The sequence below is a fragment of the Stenella coeruleoalba genome (genome assembly GCF_951394435.1).
Source record: "Stenella coeruleoalba genome assembly, chromosome: 16".
NCBI classification, from domain to species: Eukaryota; Metazoa; Chordata; class Mammalia; order Artiodactyla; family Delphinidae; genus Stenella; species Stenella coeruleoalba.
The window spans coordinates 38654223-38672767 of NC_137162.1; the positions used below are offsets into that span (position 1 = coordinate 38654223).

Consider the following 18545-nt stretch of genomic DNA (forward strand, 5'->3'; position numbering starts at 1 on the left):
CCCTGATCTGGTTATATTTTCTGCAGGGATCAGGTCACAGAAAGAAAGTGTATTCTTAGTATCTGCTCACACACTTACAAATGTGAGAAAGAGGAGAGTCTGGAACATCTAGAATAATGACCATTAAATGTCCATTATTCAGTGTCATGTTCTATCAACCTCACCAAATAAACACTTTCTCCTCCTGCGGTGTGAAGGGGCCAGGGAGAGGGATGATGAGAGGGCCTAAAAGCATTTCTCTAATGTCACCCCCTCACGAGGAGTAGAATGTAAGTCTCTCCCATCTATGGAAACATAAGGAGCAGAGGATTAAGTACTTGCCCCTCACCTATACTGACAACAAAACTGTGAGGTCAGCCTGTTGTTATCCCCATTTTGCAGGTAAGGAGACTGAGTCTTAGAGAAGATTAAGTAACTTTCCCAAGTTCACACAGTTAGAAGAAGGTAGAGCTGGTTTCTGAACACATATATGCCTGACACCAGCGCCTACATTCTTAAAAGTGAGGTCATTCTGTTATCTTGGAGAGCATTGATCACCTGCTTTTTGTAAGACACTTTGTTAGGCACTTCAGGGGCACACAGCTAAGTGAGTCATAACACATGTTCCTATGAGCTCAGTACCTAGTTAGGGGATTGGAGGAAGGACTGTACCAGAAATACGCAAATAACTGTAATTTACTGGAATAAAGGACAGTGATATATTAGTTATCTATTCATGAGTAATAAATAGCCCCCCCCGAAATAGGGACTTAATTAATATTTGTTGTTTTATCTCACACTTCTGTTGGTGAGGAATTCAGAACTGGCTTAGCTAGGTGGTTATGACTTAGGGTAGCTTGCAGTCGAGATGCTGGCAAAGGCTGCAGTCATCTGAAGGTTTGACTAGGGCTAAAAGATCCACTTCTAAGGTGATTCACTCATGTGGCTACTGACAGTTCCCCCACTGTCCATATCCTCATGACAGAGCGGCTGGCGTCCCTTATAGTGTGTAACTTAAAGGAAAGAGCAGGGATTTTCGCCCACTCAGTAGGTTGTCTTTTCGTTTTGTCAGTGGAAATATTTGCAAATGATATGACCGATAAGATGTGAATATCCAAAATATATAAACAGTTCATACAATTCAACATCAAAAAACCACAAACAACCTGATTAAAAAATGGTCCGAGGACCTGAATAGACATTTTGCCAAAGAGGACATGCACATGAAAAGATGCTCAACATCACTGATCATCAGGGAAATGCAAGTCAAAACTACACTGCGATATTACCTCACACCTGTCAAAATGGCTATCATCAAAAAGAACACAAATAACAAACACTGGCGAGGATGTGGGAACCCACATACATATTGGTTGGAATGTAAATTTGTGTAGCCACTGTGGAAAATAGTATGGAGGTGTCTCAAAAAATTAAAAATAGAACTACCATATGACCCAGAAATTCCACTCCTGGGTATATATCTGAAAAAAATGAAAACACTAATATGAAAAGATATATGCACCCCCATGTTCATAGCAGTATTATTTACAGCTGCCAAGATGTGGAAGCAACCTAGGTGTCCATCAATAGATGAATGGATAAAGAAGCTGTGGTGTATATACATATATACAATGGAATACTACTCAGCCATAAAAAAGAATGAAATTTGTAACAACATGGATGGACTTGGAAGCTATTATGCTAAGTGAGATAAGTCAGAAAGACAAATACTGTATGATATCACTTGTATGTGGAATCTAAAAAATAGAACAAACTAGTGAATATAACAAAAAAGAAACAGACTCAGATATAGAGAACAAATTAGTGGTTACTAGTGGGGAGAGGGAAGAAGGGAGGGGTAATGTAGGGTTAGGGGATTAAGAGGTATAAATTATTATGTATAAAATAAGCTACAAGGATATATTGTACAACACGGAATATAGCCAATCTTTTATAATAACTATACATGGAGCATAACCTTTAAAAATTGTGAATCACCATATTGTATGCCTGTAACTTATGTAATATGGTACATCCACTATACTTTAATTTTTTAAAAAAAGAGCAGGGAAGAAACCACAGTGCCTTTCATAACCCAGGCTCAGAAGATGCACACCATCACTTTCACCCTGTTCTATCCTTAGAAGCAAGTCACCAAGTCTAGTTCACACTCACAGGTGGGAAAGTTATACTTCACCTCTTGAAGCCAGGGGTATTGAAGAATTTGTGGACATACAGTACTTTAAAAGTACAACACAGGGATTCAGGAAATGGAAACTAGAGGAAAATTCAAAGTGGAAGTGACACTTGAATGGGGAGAATTTTAAATGGTTGACATGGGGAGGAAGAGCTATCAAATCGAGGGGACAACATGGACACAGAGAGGCACAAGGGAGAAATGTAGATGTATTTGAAGAGACAGATTAGTTCTATTAGGACACATGTAGGCATGTAATTGGAGATGTACCTGGAAGGTGTGTTGGTCATAATTTGTAGGGTCCTGGGATGCCAGGCTGTTTTTAATTTTGTGGGTGATGGGGATTCTTAGAAAACTTTTGCGTGGAGGAGTGATGCAAACACAGCTGTGCTTTAGGATGATTAATCAGACAGTGATGTTCGAGGTGGATTGTAATAGACTAGAGCTAGCGGTGAAGACACAAATTGGCAGATTCCTTAAATTAATATCAAGGCTCTATTGATAAGAGTCCAGTGGGAAAACAGTAATCACACTAGGCATTTCAAACAGGGGATTTAATATGGGGGAATTTTACAAGGTGTTAAAAGGCTGAAAGAACTAGAAAGGGAAACTAGCCTTGCAGGAGGGATTTAAACTTTGCCTGGCCATTTCCCCTATACTATGTAATGCTGGCCTAAAAGTTTTAAACCAATGGGACAGCAGTGAGACTATATGGTGGTAAAAAGTCAAATTAAATGCTAATGAGATTTGGGGATGAATTGGCATAAAAGCTAACACTTGACATAGTTCCTGTGACGAGTCAGGTATTGGTCTAAGTGCTTCATATATATTAATTCATTTAATCCTCCAAACAACTGTATGAGGGAGGTACTATTATTATGTCATTTGACAGACTGGGAAACTGAGTTGCAGAGGACCAAGTAACTTGTCCAAGTGTACGCAGCTAGGAACTGTCCAAGGTGGGATTCAAACATTGACATCTTCCTGCCAGAGCACATGCTCATTACCATAGCACTATACTGTTTTTCTGAGGAATCAAAAATGGTTCTGATTAGGAAATGGTGAGGTCATTAAGTAGAAATAGAGTCAAAACAGACACTTTGGGGTGGAGGGGATAGCAGGTTAATGTATTGGGTTGTAGACCACTATGAAGTTAATACTGCGCACCATTTAACCATCTCCTCCTATTTTTACTTCCCCTTACAATCTGAGACCCAGAGGAAAGACCTATAAATGAACCCCCTTACGTATCCCAAGTTAATCCAAGGGGAAAGTGTGAAAAATAAATGTAACTAAACTAGTGCCATTAAACTTATTATAACATCTGGTTTTTTTTTTACATCTTTATTGGAGTATAATTGCTTTACAATGGTGTGTTAATTTCTGCTTTATAACACAGTGAATCTGTTATACATATACATATGTTCCCATATCTCTTCCCTCTTGCGTCTCCCTCCCTCCCACCTTCCCTATCCCACCCCTCTAGGTGGTCACAAAGCACCGAGCTGATCTCCCTGCATAACACCTGGTTTTAGTCAGATTCTCTGTCTCAGCTTTGAGATTGATGAAATTTCCAGCATGGAATAAAGATTAAAGAAGATCCCTGAGCAGTGAGGCAGGGCAGGAAAGCAGAATGACTTTTCTAACTCTTTCTATGTCATGTTCCCAAGAGTGTCAGCAGTAGGAAATGGAATGGAAACTGCAGTTGAAGAAGTGAGCGATAGACATTAATGTCACTTCTTTGCTCTATGTTAAAATAGCCCTCCTTTCATGAAGTAGGAAACATGCTACTTATAATGGCTATTGGCAGGTATTGTTATTACATGACTGAGTTTTTAATTTTTTTCTTTTTCCCCAGAAGTCCCACATGTCTGACTTCATATCAGAGACTGTAGTTTAGGATAAGATTTCTGTAAGCTGTTTGTAGTCTTTTTCTATTGTTTTAAAATTCAAGAGTCATAATTTCTATGTTTTCAAGAGCTTGATTCTTGTGTAAACCTGAAAAAATGCACTGAATTCTAAAAATCCTAATGCTACAGTTCTTTAGGAATAAAAATGTGTGGGACAGGGAGCTCTAAAGTTGACTGGCAGTTCCTTCTTTTCCAAGACCTTCTTGTCTTGGTTACAGAATTGTAAGAACATCAGCTTTTTTTTTTTTTTTTTTTTTTTTTGCGGTACGCGGGCCTTTCACTGTTGTGGCCTCTCCCGTTGCGGAGCACAGGCTCAGGACGCGCAGGCTCAGTGGCCATGGCTCATGGGCCCAGCCGCTCCGCGGCATGTGGGATCTTCCCAGACCGGGGCACGAACCCGTGTCCCCTGCATCGGCAGGCGGACTCTCAACCACTGCGCCACCAGGGAAGCCCAGAACATCAGCTTTTGACTTTAGTTAAGCTTTCATGGTGTCCATTCATTGATTGATTCCCCTTCTCCCTACAGACATTTCTTTTTCATGAAGCAGTAATATTTACTGTGTGAAAGAGTATGTAAGAGTGATGAAGAGTTGGGGCTGGAGTTAGGATCAAACAGAAGGAACATGGAACCTTATGGGGATGGAGAGTGTGGGCTGGTAATGTTGGTCTAGTTATATCCTATTTCCTTTCCACATTTGCCTGGTATTACATGGTTGCTCATGTGGGTGTGGCAACCTAGGAATCAGTGTTTGGGGCATGGAGAGGTTAATGAGGCGTGAAGATGGTTTGTAAGATCTCTTTCCTGATTCAATGACCATGTGACTTAGAATGAAGGTGGTGGAGCTCTTCACCTAAAATAGAAAAGGTTGAATGGATGTCTTGATGCATTTTCAGTATATAGCACACCAGTTGCTGCTGCTTCCTTATGTACCATTGGTGTGCTGGAACTGGCTTGTACCAGCTCGTGAGAGCTGATTGTTAAATACTTAGGAACTTTGTGAGTTAGTGGTTAAACTTTTGGTAGCTTGAAATTCACTATGGTGAGTGTATTTGCACCACAGAAATTGAGAGATGATACAAATGAGGGCTATTCTTTTTTCTTTCAGAGAAACAGTTTATCAACATACTACTGTCTATACCATACTCAAGGTGGACAGCATTGCTAATCAAAAAAGGCACTCTTTTGGGACTTCACTGGCCGTCTAGTGGTTAAGATTCTGTGCTTCCACTGTAGGGGGTGTGGGTTCGATCCCTGGCTGGGGAACTAAGATGCTGCATGCCTCCCCCTCCCCCACCAGAAGGCACTCTTTTTTTGCTAAGCTCAGATTTGGATTCAGAATCCTTCTCAACACACTGCTTTGGATAGCAACCACCCATGAATAGGACTGAGTGCATGAGATGAGTAGTATTTGCCAGCTCTGCCATAAGAGTTTCCGCCGTTGTCCCTGGTATTAGGTGATAGTATCTTACACTGAGGAAGGTTGCCTGGGGTTGACACTTTTGCTGGAACATTTTAGTAATTTTTGACATGAAGTCAAGGCATCTTCCACAGAGAAACCACAGTAATACCAAACTTTAGTTGCAGTTGATTAAAGCATAATCAGATATAGGTATTCAGCACTAATGTAGCCTTTGAAGTCAACTATACTTCAATAAAAAACAGAAAAAAAAACCACTACCCAGCAACATCACTAATTCTTTCTTTTGTTTTCTTGATGTGTCTATACCACCCCAAACATTAATTATTCATCTGGATGTTCATTGATTAATTCAATGAACATTTACTGAGTCTCTTTGGATTAGGTATCTATTGCTGTACAGCAAGTCATCCAGAAAACTCAGTGGCTTAAAACAACAATAATCATGTATTAGTGCTCAGGATTTTTGTGGGTTAGGAATCCTAGAATGGCTGGGTTGGCTGATTCTGACATATTAGAACCACAGTCACATATCATTACTTTTGTATCATGAGGTTGAACTTGGATGTTGGCTGGGGCTGAGGTTGTTTGAAGCTTGCCTGCGTCTGAAGGGTCACCTTCTATGGTTGTTCACCAAACGGCTAGCAAGTTAGTGCTGACAAGATGGTTCCTTTCCACATGGGCCTCTCCACAGGATTGCTGGGGTGTCCTCAGGTCACAGTGGGTAGCTTCCCCAGGCCAATAAGTGTAAGTGTCTGGGAATATTGAGTTCTTCATTTTGGGAAGTGAGACAGTAAAGAGGACTTCGCACTGCTCCTGAGATGCTTTCCCCCCTGGTATTGCATGACCAGTTTGCTCTCTTCAGTTAAGCCTCTGATGAAAGGTAACATCTTTGGGAAGATCTTTCCTCACTAACACCTATCATGTTCTTTTGCCTTACCTAGCTATATTTTTCTTCATAGAGTTTATCACTGTATAATATAATATCGCATATTTATTTATCTTTCCCTCACTAGAATAAAAACTTCTCCAGGGTAGGGACCTCATATGTCCCTAGTGCTTAGAACAGTGTCTGGAAATGAGCAGGTGAGAATACTGGTTGTATAGTTAGACTTGGATATGGACTCTGACTCTGCTCTTTATTAGACCTGTGGGCAAATTATTTAACTTCTGTACATGTCAATGTTTCCAGCAAAAGATAAGATTAAAAATACCCACCTCTTGGTGGTGTTATAGAGATTTTTAAGTGACATGATGTATGTAATACTTAGCATTGTGCTTGTACACAGCAAGAATCTATAAAATGTTAGCGACTGCAATTATTGTTGCTGTTGCTGTTACTGAGATGATAAACTCAAGCATAGAGTGAAAGGTCACTTGACAGGGATGTCACTGATATGGCTCAGTGGTTAGACTCATCAGCGCTTTTTCTCAGGCTATGCTCCTATGTTATTCCTCTTCTTAGTTTGGTTTTGTTTTGTTTTCCTTTCTTAAAGGTCCTGAACAGGCTGCAGAGTAAGTATGGCTCCCTGTACAGAAGAGACAACGTTATCCTGAGTGGTACTCACACACACTCGGCTCCAGCAGGATATTTCCAGTACTCTACATTTGTGATTGCCAGTGGAGGATTTAGCAATCGAACTTTTGAGTACATGGTTGCTGGCATCATGAAGGTAGGCAAGGGACCCCAGAGGACCCCAATGTTCTTTAGCATTGCTTACAGTGTTTTAGGAGTGGTGTGGTGTGATACGGAGAGTCCCTATAGGATCTCGGTCTGAGCACAGTCTTAGCACCTACTTCCCTTTCTCCTTTTTGACTCCCTTGTAGCTTCTGGTTCTGAGCTGTGGGATGCTAGTCCTGAGGCGCTGATTGATTGGGAGAAGAGGGTTCTATGGCAGTAAGCCTCATGTGGTCACCCAAAGACACAGAAAACATTTTGTATCTATAACCCTTATAAATTATAGGGTCCCACATAGTCAGTTCTCTGCACAAAGTCACTTGAAAAGAAATCCACCAAGGGACTCAAAGTAATTACAAATAATTTCGAGCCTTCCTTGTATTTCCCAAAGAGCATAGAAGGGGATCCAATTTACACCACACACCCTCATTTCTCAAGTCCTCTATTGCAGCTCTAGACTGACGTGGGGCTCTGAACTGATACCCTCAAACTCTTATCCCATTCCTGGTTTGGGTAGCTTTTACTACTCTCTCCTGTCTTCCAGGTAATTATTTTCTCTCATAGAATCCTTGCTAATGTTTTCTTCATTCCTTTGTCTCTCAGGTTTTGTCTCTCTCTACCTGTTCTCATAAAATTACCACCATCCGCCGCCCCCAAATCCAGGGATCCATCTGGCAAAGGAAGAAATGTCTTTACAACAATGTTTTTCAAAGAGCAAATAACAGTCTATGAATGGCTTTATGAAATCAATTTCATACGTTGTGATAAGCTTTAAAAAAGGAACTAAAAGAGACTGGAAAATAACATAATGCATGACACACAGGGTATAGTTTGTATTGTGAACTTTTGTTTTAGGATACATATCTTGATGTGTATTGAGTTATGATGAAAAATGTATCAATTACTATATTTCTCAGTCCAAGAAGTTTGAAAAGCTCTGCCTTAGAGGGTGTGAGCAGGAGGATGCAGAGTTGTAAGGTCAAGTCTCCCATTTTGGCCATCTGAAATGGCAGACAGTTCCTGACTTGGCAGTCCTGAGACACTCAGGTCGTTCCCTATACACAGCATTTCCTCATCTCAACCCGGAAGGTCATGTCTGTTACCCTCAGAATGACACCAGCTTTGTGGTTCTCCAGCTTTCATCCCTTAGCAGGGACAAGTTGGAGACAAAAGAAATTTTCCACAGGGTTCTTCAGTTTATATCAACTAAGTCTTAATGCCCACCAGGATTTCTAACTTTACTTTTTTTTTTTTTTTAACGTATAGAGCATTGAGATAGCACATGCAAATATGAAACCAGGCAAAATCTTTATCAATAAAGGGAATGTGGATGGTGCACAGATCAATCGAAGCCCTTCTTCGTACCTTCGGAATCCACAGTCAGAGAGAGCAAGGTGAGGGTGTGATTATCTAGATAAAATCATGTGTTTCCTTTAGGAACCAGCAACAAAATCTAAGAACAGCGTTGTAACTTGATGGGTATGGTGAGATCCTGAAAGGGTATTAAAGCTGAAATAATTTAAAAACATGCTGATAATCTAAGACAAGCAGAAATAAAAAGAGAATGCAGGAGCACAGACCAGCCTATGCACACGTCTTCCCCCTTTGCTGGTTGTGGGAGTCAGATGTGAATGTTTGAAGGACTCTGGGCTTTCAAAGAAGGCACAACTGTGGTCTCATCTTAGCTTTATCACTTCCTAGTTGTGTAACCTTTAGAGATCCACTTAAATCTTAATTTAGGGGTTCTCTGCTTCTCATCTGGAAAATATAAAAATGTGCATAACGTATATTTGTTCGACTAATGAACAACTCTTTCAAGACGTAAGACATTATGCCAGCAAGACATAAAACTGGCATAATTGAATGGGACAACTAAGGAAGCCCATTATTTTTTAATTTTTTATGTGATGAACGAGGTTTGTGACAGAGGAGAAGTACTTGGCTACTATAGCAGAGTAAAATAATATCGCAGTTCAACTTGACCACTTGACATTTCATATTTGTCTCTATATTTTTTAAAAGATTTCAAAGGAGTTGATTTTTAGAAAATATAATCTGATTTCCCTTGAAAGGACATAAAAGAACCCTTTAAATTGTAGGTCAGGAATGCTTTTGATTTTGCACATTCCCTGCTATTTTTAAGAGATTTCACTAAAATTTAGTATGAGTAGATATTTCAAAGACAAAACCTTTTTTAAAGAAATAATATATGCTATATAATATTGCATATTTTACATAAAAATGTATATTTCATCTCCAGTTAGCTGACCTAATGCCCCTTTGCTCACAGTTGCAAATCATTTCTTTAGCTGAGAAATGAGATCCTGGATGCAGTTTGTAGAACTAGAGTGTCAGGGAGCCTTGCTTACTGAGAGTCATTTTGGTTTTGGTTTTTGTGTCAGCTACTGGCTGAGGGGGTCATACATGAGGGCCAGGCTCTAACCTAGAACTCACTAAGTTCCTCTGTTTTGCTGACTAGGTATTCTTCAAATACAGACAAGGAAATGGTACTCTTGAAAATGGTAGATTTGAACGGAGACGACCTGGGTCTTATCAGGTACTCTATTTACTTAAAAAAAAAAATTTCTGTTTGAATGATTTTCCTTAATTACAGGGGGGAAAAAGAGACCAGAACAGTGACAGCAGAGACTGAGAATAAGCTGAGTGGTTGAATCATATCTGGGGTCCGGCCATGGGCCCTCACGCAACGTTCTCAGCATCCCAGGGCTTAGTTCCTCACCTGTAAAACAGGACTAATAAAAGGATTATGTGAATGAGGGATCTGGGTGAAGAAGTTTAGCATAGCGTCTGACATATAATAGATTCAGTAAATGCTAGTGGTTTTTACTGTATCAAGATCTCATATGGTGGTAGACAATGATCTCTTGGAAATGAGAAAACAATCTGACCAACCAGCAAGTGATTATGGGTTTGAGGTTATTTCCCTGTGCTTTTCTGAAAGGATTAAGTCTAATGTAGGACAATGCCAATTAGTGATAAAAGCAGAACCGAGACCACCTAACAGAAGCAGATGAGGCAAAATTACATCTTGGCACAGATTTTAGCTCCATTTTGTACGTAAGGAAACACATGAATTTTGTTTTCTTTGACAAGAAAGCATTTGCATTCACGTGTGATTTTGGTTGCTGCAATTGAACTGACTCAGGAATTGTCTGGATGGGTAACAGTTTCAGACACCTTGACCCGTGGACTTCCAAACTGACACAGAAATGTCCTAAGGAAGCGGATGATAGCACGTAGGTGCAAGAGTCAAATGGCTTGTGTTCATTCTGGGCTCTCATTCTTAGTGGCTGTGTGACTTTGGTCAAGTTCCTTAACTGCTGTGTCTCAGTTTTCTTACTCTAAAATTGAGGGATAAAATGAGTCCTTAAATGTTGATAATAACTGTTCTTAAAGGGGGTAGGAGTCTTCCGGGGGATTATAAAATATCTAAGTAAAATTTCTATGTGAATAAAATTAAGTAAATTGAAAGTAATACGAGGTGAAGAAAAACATTGAAGACTGACCCACAGTTCAGATACTAGGGTTGGTCCTATAACTGGGTAGAGAACAGCATGGTGGTAAGGAGTTTGGGTTTTAGCATTTAGGTTTTAGATATAGGTTTTAGGACTTGAATTCAAGCCCCAGCTCTGCCCCTTACTAGCCCTGTGCCCTGGGGAAAGTAATTTATCTACTTGCACCTCAAGTATTTTGTTTGAAAATGGGAATAATGATACCTCATGGGATTGTTTGAAGATTAAATGAGATAGTGCATACAAAACTCTAGTTCTATGCCTGGCATAAAAAGAGTTTAATAATTTTAGCTAAAAGGTAAGTAGTAGAATAACATTCTACCTCTTCTAAAAATGCCATTATTGGCATCTCAGAGTGCTTGAAACTCTTAGCATTCGTGTTACTTCTTTGGGGTTAAAGTGAGGTCACTAAAAATTCCCTGATAAAATAACCTTTATTATGTGGGTTGATAAAATAGGACTCATTCTTTGTTTACAGTTAATTCATCTACTGATTAGTTGCCACCTAGCATTTAACTCAATAGGCTTTCTAAATGTCAGGCATGCAACTGTGTGCTTGGGCTATATTATTATGAATAAAGCATAGTCCGTATCTTAGTTTTATAGGCTAGTGTGGTGATCTGGGCAGGAGGCAAGAGACAGACAAATAATCATAACATAATCAGATGGCCATCAGTGCTGTCACCTGGGCATAAATAAATGCTGTGGGAATTTGGAGGTGGTAGCACTGAGCTCTACCTGGGGGCATCGTGAAAGGCTTCAAAAAGGAAATGACACTGAACTGGACCTGAAGGAGCCATGGGAGTTCTCATGGAGCCGTGAAAAAACTGCATTGTGAGGCCAGATTATGGGCTTAGGTCAAGGAGTGGCTGAGAGATGAATCTAGAAAGCTAACCTACCTCTTGATTTTGGATCACTTTAATGGGGAATTTGGTAAGGAGACAGGATAAGGACATGTATGTATGACTAGTTAGAGAATTCGCAATTTGTTAGGAGAAGAAAGTGCCTTTTCCCTTATAGTTTCTACTTAACTCTTGGCTGAATAACTGAGACCATTCATGATTTCCTTTTTTAAAATTTTATTTTATTTTAAAATTTATTTTTAATTTTATTAGATTATAGTTGATTTACAATGTTGTGTTAGTTTCAGGTGTACAGCAAAGTGATTCTATTGTACATATACATACACTCGTTCCTTTATTTTTTATTTTTTTAACATCTTTATCGGAGTATAGTTGCTTTACAATGGTGTGTTAGTTTCTGCTGTATAACAAAGTGAATCAGCTATACATATACATATGTCCCAATATCTCTTCCCTCTTGTGTCTCCCTTCCACTCTCCCTATCCCACCCCTCTAGGTGGTCACAAAGCACCGAGCTGATCTCCCTGTGCCATGTGACTGCTTCCCACTAGCTATCTATTTTACATTTGGTAGTGTATATATGTCCATGCCACTCTCTCACTTTGATTTAGTTTCTGAATCATTGAAGAATGCCAAGAGGACACTCAAAGTGCTATTTTGGGGACCAGATTCTCTTTGCTTCCTTGCATGTAACTATATAACATATCTGGCAGTCCCAGGGTCAACTGTCAATGTTATAACAATGCTTTTCCATCTGCTGTGCTTAACAGCCTGCAATAACTTTCTGCTGTTTCTATAGCCGCTGTATATTATCCTTGATGAAATTGCCCCTGCAATTGCCTCTTGTTGCATAGGGATAATTGCTCTTTGAATACAGTAAAAATGATCCAAAGTGTAAAGTCAAATCTGGGCTGCTAAGTAACTCAGCCACCATATGTAGGTACCTGCTATTAGGCAGGATGCCAAGGTATGAGGAGTTTAGAAGCACAGAACCTCAGATTTGCAGAGCATGAAGATCATCGAAGTTTAAACCTCAGCTGAGGCCTGGAAAGGTGATGTGACCTGCCAATGTCGCAGCCAAGACTATTCTCTTCACCCTGAAAACCATGTTGAAGTTCATAATTTATTCCTTGCTACTTTCATTGTTGTTTTCATTTCTTCATTCAACAAGTCTGCACCAGACACCTACTATGTGCCAGGAAGGGCTTTCCAGTCCTTGGAATGATGCATTTCCAGTAAATGGTCATAACGTCAGGAGTCAAATACCTGTGTCTGTGCTCCTTGAGCAAATCCTTTAAAATCTCTGAGACTCAGTTTCCACATTTCTCAAATGTAGATGTAACATCTCTCCACATAGAGATTATTATGCATTCATTCATTTATTAAATATTGTGGAAGATGTGTGTCATGAACTGAACTAGTACTATACAGATACACTGAGAAAAAAATTGGTTGTGGTTCTTATAGAACTTATAGTCTACTAGTTGTGGTTCTTATAGAACTTATAGTCTACTGGTGGAGACAAAAGGTGATCATATAGTCATACAAATGCATGTATAATTATAATTGGGTTAATTGCTAAGAAAGGAAGGTATGAAGAGCTATCTTAAAGGGACTTGACCTGGTCAGGGAGATTGGGAAAGGCTTCCCTGAGGAAGAGACAATGGAACTGAAAACCAAAGGAAGGGTAAGAATTAACTGGCAAAGTGGGGGGTAAAAAAGAACATTTAACACAGATGGGAAAACATGTGCAAAAGTCCTGTGGCCTGTTTGAGGTGCTGATAGTTCTGTGTGGGTGGAGTGCGAGGACAGTGGGGCATGGTGTTGTGAATTAAATTCAGAGGTAGAGATTAGATGCCATGATAAAGATTTGGGTCTTTAAACAAAGGGGAATAGAAAATCACTGAAGTGTTTTCAGCTGGGGTTGGGAGCTGGGGGCTCTTGAAGGGTTAGGAAGAGTAGTGACTTGAGGGATGAAAGAATTATGTGCATGAAACTATTCCATAATCCATCAAGTCCTCTACAATTGTAAGGCCAACATTTGCCTCACTTGATCTGTCTATAAGGAAAATATTTCTTTTTGACTGATACTACTGTATGAAAAAACAGTAAATGATTTTTCTCCAGACGTGGAGAACATGTTTGGGATGTTCTGTATTAAAATATAAGCTGTGTGGCAGTCACAAAATTCACTTAGGGAGATTCTGGAAGGCACCTCAAAGAAGGAGTCTGTGGAGTGGAGTTCTGGGAGATCCTGATGTAGTAAGATGCTATGGAACGAAGAAACGATGAAGGGAGAAAACAAAACAGGTTTCAAATATCTGTACCAAGAGAAGAATCACAGGGGTGGGCAGATAATCTGAATGGAGGCTCTGGGAGTGGCAGCTGGGAACACTGACTCATTTCCTCAAGTGTGGTGCAGCCGGACAGGCTCTGTCTCACTTCTCTTCCTTTCTCCTATCTTTTCCCGTCTGCCAAGTTTCCTTTCTCAAGTTTGTAGGAGTGGCATGGACCCTTCTTTTTTTTTTTTTCTCACCTCATTAACGCTTTAGGAGTCAGTATCGCACGGCTTCCTTCAGAGCTGGAAGGAAGGTCTGAGCAGATTTTTGAATAATTTCTCTATTGTCTTCTGTTTTACACATTGCAAATCCTTTTATTTTTACAGAAAGGGGTTATCCTTTCAAGGCACATTTTCAGAAGACAACAAGGGGCAGTGATTTGTGCAACCTATTTGAATAATTTATGTACACACTTAGAAAAACCCAATTTATGAAATTAATTCATTCGAATGATACTGACTTATGGAACTCAGTTTGAGGGGTGTGTGTGTGTATAAATCTTCTCTATGATTTCTGACTATGACTTCTTGAATTATAATTTCTAACTGTTTATCCTCTATGGCTCTCTATTCTCCCCCCTACATTCTCTCCTCAGTGTACTTAACCCCACGCCGAGAGCAAATGTGGAAACCTCAGTGACTGCCTTTCACCAGCCATTCTTGACCTTTTCTCCATCTCATCATCATGTCTTTATAAATACCTTCTCCATTAGCCTTCGCTCTGGTTTGTGAAGCCCCGCTCTGTTTCTACATCCTGAATTTCTCTTTCCTATTCTGCCTCTTCTATGTTGTTGTGAAGCTTGACACCGTCTTCTTGCTCCAACTTTCCTACCAGCTTATTTGTGCTCTCCCTTTTCAGTGCAGTGTAGGCCTTGGTTATGTAGTGAGTTTTCGTTCTGTGTCTAGTCCATGCCCATGTAAAGTGAAGGTGCTTAAAAAGGGCTTTCTGATGACGAGGGTGATGAGAGTTGACTGATAGCAGAGATTAATCATACTTGTTAATTTAAATTGTCCCAAGTTTAGAAACCAAAGCTGTAAAAGCCAGCTGTCATAACTAGCAGAAGACATTGGACTTACTTTCCAAAGTCAACCATGGTTAATATTCAGGTACATTTTCTTCTGCCTATTTTCCTATGTGGAATGTATGATAAGAAATAAACATGACAAAAAGTCATTCTTTCAAGGTAGATGCTCTCTTAGTTTCATATACTATGGGTACTAGAAGCTTTAAAATACTATAAAAAATATTAACAATGTTATCTCCATGTATCTGAAGTGCTTTTTATTTGTTTTTGTAGTGATTCTCTTTATACCTAATAATAAATTTTTTGCCTCAAAAATCTATGTATTTTCAGTTAATATAGCTAACTCAGCTCTCTGTAGGTTAGAATATGCCATGTATATTTTTTCTATCATTTTCTTTCAACTCTTATTTGTTCTTACATTTTAGAAGTGTCTGTTATGAATATCATATAGCTTTATTTATTTGTTTTTTACTCTGATAATCTTCATCTTTTAATGAGTGAATTTAGTTTATTTTTATGAATTACGATTATTATGTATCTGGACTTGTCTATATCTCTTCACTTTGCTATTTATCTCACTTTTTCAGTGCTTTTTATTCCTTTTGGGATTGATAGACTAAAAAAAATCTTTAAATGGAAAATTACAGTTTCCAAAGATGGTGGCAACAATAGCGCTTACCTTATGTATTCTATACAAAGTGACCTTGCCAGTCCCCTTCAAGAGTGGAGATTTTTCCAGCCCTTGAAACTTGGCCAGCCCCGGGACCACTTTGATCAATAAAAGATGAGAGAAGTGACACTATGCCAGGGCTGGCAAAGTTGTTTTTTAATAGACTTTATTCTTTAGAGCAGTTTTAGATTCACAGCAAAATTAAAGTACAGAGATTTCCCATATACACCTGCCCCCAAACATGCACAGCCTCCGTCGTTATTAACACCTCCCACCAGAGTGGTACATTTGTTACCATCCATGAACCTATGCTGACAGGTCATTTTCACCCAGAGTCCATAATTTACATTAGAGTTCACTCTTGGTGTTGTACAGTGGTTTTTAAAAAATCTTCCTTTTGTTCGTGTATTTCCTAAAATTTCTAAGGTGAACAAAAATAACAATTTAAAATCATCTGGTAATCCTGGGCCTCAATAACTTCTAATATTTTGTTATATAGGCTTTCAGACCTTTACCTAATCATGTTTATTTTTCTTTATTTTTTGAAAATGACACTTTATTGTATATACAATTTGGCAACTTCTTCATTTACAATTACCTTATGAATATCTTTCAGTGCTACGTAGTATTTTTTATTTTATTATTATTTTTAACATCTTTATTGGAGTATAATTGCTTTACAATGGTGTGTTAGTTTCTGCTTTATAAAAAAGTGAATCAGCTATACATATACATATATCCCCATATCTCTTCCATCTTGCGTCTCCCTCCCTATCCCACCCCTCTAGGTGGTCACAAAGCACCGAGTTGATCTCCCTGTGCTATGCAGCTGCTTCCCACTAGCTATCTATTTTACATTTGGTAGTATATATAAGTCCATACCACTCACTCACTTCGTCCCAGCTTACCCTTCCCCCTCCCCGTATCCTCAGGTCCATTCTCTACGTCTGTGTCTTTATTCCTGTCCCACCCCTAGGTTCTTCAGAACAATTTTTTTTAGATTCCATATATATGTGTGGGCATACGGTATTTGTTTTTCTCTTTCTGACTTACTTCATTCTGTATGACAGACTCTAGGTCCATCCACCTCACTACAAATAACTCAATTTCATTTCTTTTTATGGCTGAGTATAGACATTTCTCCAAAGAAGATACACAGGTTGCCAACAAACACATGAAAGAATGCTCCACATCACTAATCATTAGGGAAATGCAAATCAAAACTACAATGAGGTATCACCTCGCGCCGGTCAGAACGGCCATCATCAAAAAATCTACAAACAATAAATGCTGGAGAGGGTGTGGAGAAAGGGGAACCCTTTTGCACTGTTGGTGGGAATGTCAATGGATACAGCCACTATGTGGAAAAGTATGGAGGTTCCTTAAAAAACTAAAAACAGAACTACTATACGATCCAGCAATCCCACTACTGTGCATATACCCTGAGAAAACTATAATTCAAAGACTCATGTACCACAATGTTCATTGCAGCTCCACTTACAATAGCCAGGACATGGAAGCAACCTAAGTGTCCATCGACAGATGAATGGATAAAGAAGATGTGGCACATATATGCAGGGGAATATTACTCAGCCATAAAAAGAAATGTAGTATTTTTTAAATCACCATTTTAAAATTGTTGTATAGTTCCATTATATGTATGATAATGTACCAAACAAATCACCAATCATTTGACATTTCAGTTTATAGCTTTTTTCTATCATAAAGTACACTGTGCTAAGCATTCATGAGCAGATATCTTGTATATATTGCCAATGATTTCCCTAAGCTAAATTCCTAGAAGTGGGGTTGCTGAGCCAATAGAGGGATATTAGTTATTACAGCTTTTCTCATAATTTGCCAAATGGTCCTCTGGAAAACTTGCTGGTTTACACTGCTTCTACCCAAGCATGAATGGAGCGTTCTTTCCTGTGCTCTTGCCAATTTTGGTATTAACATGCTTTACAAATGTTAAGTAATAGACCCAAAAAAGCCAAATCATTCTTGTTTTCCTTTCAATTTCTTCAGTTCCTGGGTAGGCTGAATTAAAAAAACTATTCTTATTGGCTACTTCTTGTTTTACTTTTGTTGATTACTTAATCATACTATTTGGGATGCAAGAACTTTGATTGCAGTAACTTAATGAACTAAATGGAATCCATCCAAACCAGATATCTCTCCAGTAACATTATTGAGAGGGTATTTTTGTTTTTTTTTTCATCCAGGACTTTTGAAGATAACAAAATGAGTAGTTGAGAATGGACATCTCTTCTCTTGAGCAGAGATGGTAGAAAGGTTCTCCAGGATGCAGGCCACCAAGTTTACCTGTAACTTTAGAAGGGGTCCTCTGGCTACAGCCCATTGTCCTTTAATCTGAGTAGTCTGGTCTGGAGTCATTGCTTCTGCTTGTTTCAAATTCAGGTTGCCCTTTGGGTAAAATTCCAGGCCTAATAACCCTTACAGTATAACACGATGCAACACCCTTTGCTTTCCTTTTCCCAGTAGTCTGTAGTGGGGTGAGGCCAGGAGGATGGTAAGGCAAGTGAAAAAGTGGTGTATTAATTCGGTGTGTGTTAAGAGGTGTTCATTAATGCCAGGCGATGCAATAGACCATGAAATTCCAGTGGCTTAACACATTAAAGATTTTAATGTGCACATTTCCCACTCATGCAAAGTCTAATCAAAATTGGGTGGTCCTTCTTCACATATGTTATCGGTCAGATTCACATGCCCCACCCTGCCAGAGGGACTGGGAAGGAGAGGACACGTTGGTATTTTGTAAGCCCTCAAGTCTCTGCCACAAGAGGGCAGCGTTTCCTCATTTAATTATTTAAAGCTCATATTATATGGGGTGAATATACGTGTGCTGAATACACACATGCACACGTATCATATATTTTAATTTTGTGTTTACCTTATGAAACACACATATAC

General features: G+C 39.2%; 1 protein-coding gene across 2 annotated transcripts in view; it reads left to right on the plus strand.

The window, feature by feature from the left end:
• The window catches only part of ASAH2 (N-acylsphingosine amidohydrolase 2), an 87783-nt gene that overhangs the window by 8600 nt on the left and 60638 nt on the right, over nt 1-18545 (plus strand). For both annotated transcript variants that reach the window (XM_079900924.1, XM_079900923.1), the window contains 3 exons: nt 7001-7177; nt 8449-8576; nt 9662-9739. In XM_079900924.1, the coding sequence (XP_079757050.1) occupies nt 7001-7177; nt 8449-8576; nt 9662-9739 (383 nt within the window). The remainder of the gene's footprint in view (nt 1-7000; nt 7178-8448; nt 8577-9661; nt 9740-18545) is intronic.